This window comes from Cariama cristata, unplaced genomic scaffold, assembly GCF_000690535.1.
Source record: "Cariama cristata isolate BGI_N322 unplaced genomic scaffold, ASM69053v1 scaffold12198, whole genome shotgun sequence".
NCBI classification, from domain to species: Eukaryota; Metazoa; Chordata; class Aves; order Cariamiformes; family Cariamidae; genus Cariama; species Cariama cristata.
Window position 1 is genome coordinate 1 of NW_009631720.1, and position 5,518 is coordinate 5,518.

At 59.6% G+C, this 5,518-nt stretch overlaps 1 protein-coding gene across 1 annotated transcript in view; it reads left to right on the forward strand.

The window, feature by feature from the left end:
- Positions 1-454: 454 nt before the first annotated feature.
- Positions 455-5,518, forward strand: part of EXOC3L1 (exocyst complex component 3-like 1) — a gene marked incomplete at its 5' end in the record, with an annotated part of 7,084 nt that continues 2,020 nt past the window's right edge. The window contains 8 exons of the mRNA XM_009706087.1: positions 455-615; positions 1,776-1,995; positions 2,301-2,961; positions 3,134-3,251; positions 3,451-3,576; positions 3,669-3,769; positions 4,185-4,295; positions 4,426-4,555. Coding sequence (XP_009704389.1) covers positions 455-615; positions 1,776-1,995; positions 2,301-2,961; positions 3,134-3,251; positions 3,451-3,576; positions 3,669-3,769; positions 4,185-4,295; positions 4,426-4,555 — 1,628 coding nt within the window. The remainder of the gene's footprint in view (positions 616-1,775; positions 1,996-2,300; positions 2,962-3,133; positions 3,252-3,450; positions 3,577-3,668; positions 3,770-4,184; positions 4,296-4,425; positions 4,556-5,518) is intronic.

Consider the following 5,518-nt stretch of genomic DNA (forward strand, 5'->3'; position numbering starts at 1 on the left):
TGTCCTCATCTCAGCCCGACTCTCCTTCAGTGTGAGAGCTGACATCTCTCCATCCCTCCTGCTGACTCACTGCCGAAGCCTCAGCCCTGCTGAGGGCTTCCCAGGTGGCATCGGACCCCCCTCAGACAACCCAGCATTGTGTTTGGGGGGAAGCGATGGGGACGTGCGCTCAGGAGAACAGCCCGAGCTGGCAGGGTGGGTGACAGCTCCTCAGCGCAGCCTTCTCGCTGCCACAGCCGCTGTGACAACCCTGGTCCACGGTGGTGGCATCTCGGGCGAGGAGGGGGGGCCCTTGCGGAAGGACCCACTTGCTGCCGTGCTGTCCGGTTTCCCACTGTCTGAGTGTGCTTGGAAGTCCGCTGGCCGACAGCTTCCTGCCTCTGGCCCCAGGGGCCCTTCCTGCCCCACCAGGAGAGGCTTCGTTGTGCTCATTAACCTCTGGCTTCATCCCCAGATGAGGAGTGGCCGGAAGCAGAGAAGGCTGAGAAGTTGGCCAGAGGAGCTGCTCTGAAATGGGCTTCAGGGGTGTTTTACCGCCCTGAGAAACTGGAGGGGCTCAGGCAGTACCGGAGTCGAGAGACGCAGAGGAACAGCTCCATCCAGTCCCGGCTGAAGGTGGGTGTTTGCCACAGCCCACCCCGTGGACAGTTGCAGCCTCACTGCCTCCCCAAGGAGGGATCCCAGCCATGGTCCCATCTTCTGCGTCGAATCATCTTTGTGGATGATTCTTGTCCTTTGGCTGGCACTTGGTGGGAGAAATGCAATCATTTGGGGGAAACATCTGGTAAACCCCACCACCGTGCCCTGCACGGTGTCTGAAGTGTTAAAATGAGTCTTCCGTGTCTCCAACCGTCCTTCAAAACAAAACACCAAGGATGTTCAGCACATCCCATGTGTGGGAGTCAGTGGTCCTCCGTCACCGTCCCATCCCAGCTCCCCTTCCCCACAGTTGGGAGGAGGCAAAGAGCTCCAACCTGCCCCTGTCTGCAGCTCCCTCCGTCTCTACCCACATCAGTAAGGGCTGTCGCTAGTCCCCATGCACACCTCCCTGCTCACGGTGACCCTTTCTGCATAACCTGAGGAACGATTAACCTTGGGAACCAATCAGTCTGAGCGCACCAACCTTCTCATTATTTTGGAGATGGTTTCTCCTGCCTGAATGTGGGTGAATTTCCAGGAGGCAACTTGGTTTAAGTGATGTGGCCTCCGAGAAAACAACTTGCTTCTGGTGATGCTGGGTAAAAGTACTTCTGGGCACCGGGAGCCAGGAGTTAAATGGGCAGACAGGGCATGGATATGTGCCAGTGCTGCTGCAGGGCTGGAAAAGATGGAAATCCATTTGGGAGGAGGAGGATTTGTATGGCCACTGAGGTGCTTCCTGCCTTGGGGTGTACACGGGGGCACTGTGGCCTGCTACTATTTTGCAGAAGCAAAGTAATCTTTTAAAACTGAAAGGAGACATCTGGTTCCTGCTCACCCTGCTGCCTTGGTCTCCCCAAAGTGATGCCCTTCTCCCATCTCATGCACAGCAACCATTGCCCCCTGTGCCCCCCCCCAACCCCATCTGAGCCGTTCCTGCTGCTGGAGTGGGTTTCTTGAAGCTGGGTGTGCTCGGGTCCGATGGGATGGGGTCATCGCAGAAGGTCTGGGAGATGTAATGGTATGATGGCATGAGGGCAGAGGCAGGGGTGACCTTGGGCTGGAGCAAACGGTGTGTGAGTCCTCCAGCCTTTGGGAGCTGCTCCACTGCCCCTCCATCCTCTTCTGCTCCCCAGTCAACTGTCCAGTCCTACCTGGAGGGGGTAAGTGCCGGGCTGGAGCAGCTGCGGTCGGCGGCCCAGGAGGTGCAGAGCGTGTGCCAGGACCTGGGGGCTGCGCGGTGGGCCCTGCTCGACAGTGCAGACCGCTTCCAGGGCCTCCAGCAGATGCGGGCGCTGATGGCGGAGCACGTGCAGCTGGCCTCGGTGGTCCAGGTGCTGCCCCAGCTCTTCTCGGGTAAGGCATCAGCCCGGTCCTCATGGATTTGGGCTGGAAGGCACTGGGGAGAACTTCAGTCCAAGCCCAGGTTCTGTGCAGGTCTGGCGGCAAAGCTAGAGCGGGTCACTCCGGCTTTGCCGGTTGGGTTTGGAAAATCTCCATGGGTGGAGGTGCCCCTGCCTCCCCAGGGCCTGATCCAGCACTGTGTTCCCAGAGCCCCCAGACTTCAGACCCTTCCCCTCTCCATCTCCCTGCACCACCCATGACCCTGGCGCCAACCGCCTCCGCACTCAATCCTAGCATCTCTCCTCCCTCTCCCACAGTCCACGAGGTTTTTTCCCATACCCTGCAGCTGCTCCGTGGGCAGCACCTCCTGGAGGCCCATGCAGAGCTCATGATGATGGAGCACCTCCGGGACGACATCCTCTCCCAGCTGCACCTCCGCGGGCTCTCCGGTGCCCGGGCAACTGTGCTGTCCTACTTCGGTGGCCTGCAGGAGCTCAACAAGAGCCTGGCCAAGCAGCTGTGGGACATCGTGGGCAGTAGCCTGCAGCTGGTGCGCGAGGACCCGGTTCTCTTCGTCACTGCTGTAAGGATCATTGAGCGGGAGGAGAAAATAGATGATACTCTGCTCCTGGAGGCCACCTTCCTGCCCCCTGGCCGCCCAAAGGGCTGGAGGCAGAAGTTTTACCAGGTTCTCCAGGATACCATCACAGGAGCCCACTTTCACGCTGCCCACGTGGACGCTGAGGGGCCAGGGCTGGCCAGGCACCTGGCAGCGCTGCAGAAGGATATCGTGTCTGAGCTGCGTGTGGTGAAGGACCTGATGGTCCAGTGCGTCCCAGCTCACTACAACATCCTCAGCATCTGCACTGCCACCTACCACCAGGCCCTCACCAGCCACCTCCAGGACATCCTCCGAGAGGACCTGGACAAACAGGCGCTCTTCCTCCTCCTCGAGTGGGCACTTCGTGTGTACCACAGGTCAGCAACAACCCCAGCATCGTTGTGGAGAGCCAGGTTGTCCACCAGCACACGGGCGGGTTGGGAGAGTGGCTCCAGCTGCCTGGGGATGACCACTGGGAAGGCAGAGGGAGAGGTGGGAACTGCTGGAAAACACAGGTCTTTCCAGCCCTATCCCACCTCTGCCCTCCAGCCCCGAGATGATGGGTCACCCTGACCTTCTCCCAGAGGTGGACGTTTCTGCTCTGGGTCCCTTGATGTCCCCTGAACTGGTGGATCAGACAGAGAGGAAATACGTGGTTAAAGTCAAGGTGAGCAAGAGGGACAGCACACTTGCAATGGGTACGGGGACCTGACCACTGCCACTGTGCTGGTGCCTGCTCTGACAGCAGCCGGGGACCGTGAGCCCGTGGAACGAGGCCCAGGACTCGCTGCTGTGCTGTGTGTTGAGTCTCAAGGGACTCGGTACCTGACTGCTTGGGCTGACCGTGGTGGGCGTTCGTCCCACAGGCTAGTGTGCTTGAGTGGATGCAGAGGACCTTGGAGGTTGAGTTCAAGGAATGGTTCAGGGAAGAGGAACCTGAGACGGACCATCAGGGCTTCTTCCAGTCAGCCCTGCCCATCATTGTCATGCAGGTGGGTCCCCAGCACCATGGGCCATGCTGAGAACCCCCAAAAAGGGGGCTGTGGCCTGCAGCCTCTCACTGACTCACCTCCACCCTCTGCAGATGCTGAAGGAGAATATCCAGGTAGCTTCCTTGATCACCGACTCTCTGCAGCAGAAGGTCTACAACATGGCCTTGGAGGAGCTTGAGGCGTTTCTGGGCCGGTCAGTGGAGCCCCTCGCACCCCTGCCCATCCTCACGGACCCCAGGTCCCATGGCCAAGCACCATAGGCTGATGGTGGAGATCTGCCATGGGGCACCCAGCGCCCACCCCGGTCCCAGAAGGCTCAGCAGCCTATCTACCTGTGGGGCTACCGTCTCAGCCCTTGGGGGCCCCAAGTGCCTCTGGTAGCGCCGAGCCCGGATCTCCTGAGGGGGTCCAGAATGGGTCCCACTGTCCCACCCTACCCAACAACCTGTTACTCTCCAACCTGGCGGCAGGACCTGGGAAGAGCCAAGTGAGCTGGGAGGGTTGTAGGAGGTCCATGTGCCCCCAAGAGCATCCCAGCTCCAGGTGCTTGTGGTGAGGTGACATCCGGGGCTCTGCCTGGCCGTCACGATTGACTCGCTGTGTTGCAGTCTGCGGGAAGCCCTAGTGCAATGCGGGAAGGAGCACCAGAAGGACCGCACCATACCCAAGTACTATGTCTCCTACCTCCTGGCCGTGCTCAACAACAACCTGGCTCTCAGGTAACGTGCACCAGCACCTTGTAGTTCTTGTAGCAACCCCACCGCCCACAAGGAAGCCACATCCTCCCCATCCCCCTGTGGACCAGTGTCCCCACCATGCTTCCCGGGCTACCTGTCCTCTCTTTCCTAGCTCCTCTGTCTCCTCCCTGCACCCTGACGCTGCCCGCAGAGAAGTCCCTGCATCCCTCCGGGCTGCTCTAGACCGGACGCAGAAGAAAGCCTGCCAGCTGCTGCTGGAGGAGCTGCTCCTGGACCTGCAGGTACATTTGTCCACAGCCCCCGCGGGCGGCCGGGCTCGCAGGGCTGCAACAAACCCAGCCCCAGCAAGAACAGCCCTACCGCTACGCCTCCGGGCACGGGCCTGTTCCTGCCCAGGATCCCCGGCACACACCCCGTGCCCTGCTATCATCCTGCAGGCATCCCTGCCAGCCCGGTTCCCAGACCTTGATAAACCACCCACAGCTCACCCGACGTCTGTCGCCAGCCAGCACCGCCCTGTATCGCTGGGGCAGACGGCTTGTGGCCCCCAAACCACTAACCGACAGAGACCGGGAGCCACAGCCCCCCCAGGGCTGCCTCACGCTCCTCTTTATGGCTATTTCGTGGCAGAAAACCAACAGGAGAGAGGCAATGTCCGGGCAGAGGATACGAGCCTATGTGCGACTGCCCAACTCGTTTCCTGCCAGCATAGTCAAATTTAGCTTTCCTGGAGCCTGGACCAAAAATCTGGAATAATTAACAACATTGCTATTTAGGGCTTGAATACCATGAAAACAAAGGAGCAGCTAAAGGATGAAATGCTCGCAGGCAGCGTGGAGACTGCCATGGCCCCCGCAGAGACAGAGGGAATGTCTGCCTGCAGGCAGGAAGAGAGGCAAGGGCAGCAGGGCAGGAGTAGGAGATCAAAGCCCTCGGCCAAAAACATGTTATGTCTACACAAGGGAAGTGGAGAGGAGTGGAAATTAAAAATAAAATCACAGCAGGACAGGCCAAAAACAAGTGTGTGAGGAGCAGCTTGCTGCCCAGACCTCAGGTGGGGTGCCCACAGTGGGGCATCCTTACCCAGCTAAAGCCCAAAAATGTGGATCGCTGGGTGTCAGGGAGGGGCAGCCCCAGTGTATTTCCATAATTTCCTAATTTAGACCACTCTTCTATTTTTGTGATGACTTTTGGCTGGCAGCGGAGGCTTGGGGGGTTTGTAAGGCAAAGCGGACGTGCCGCTG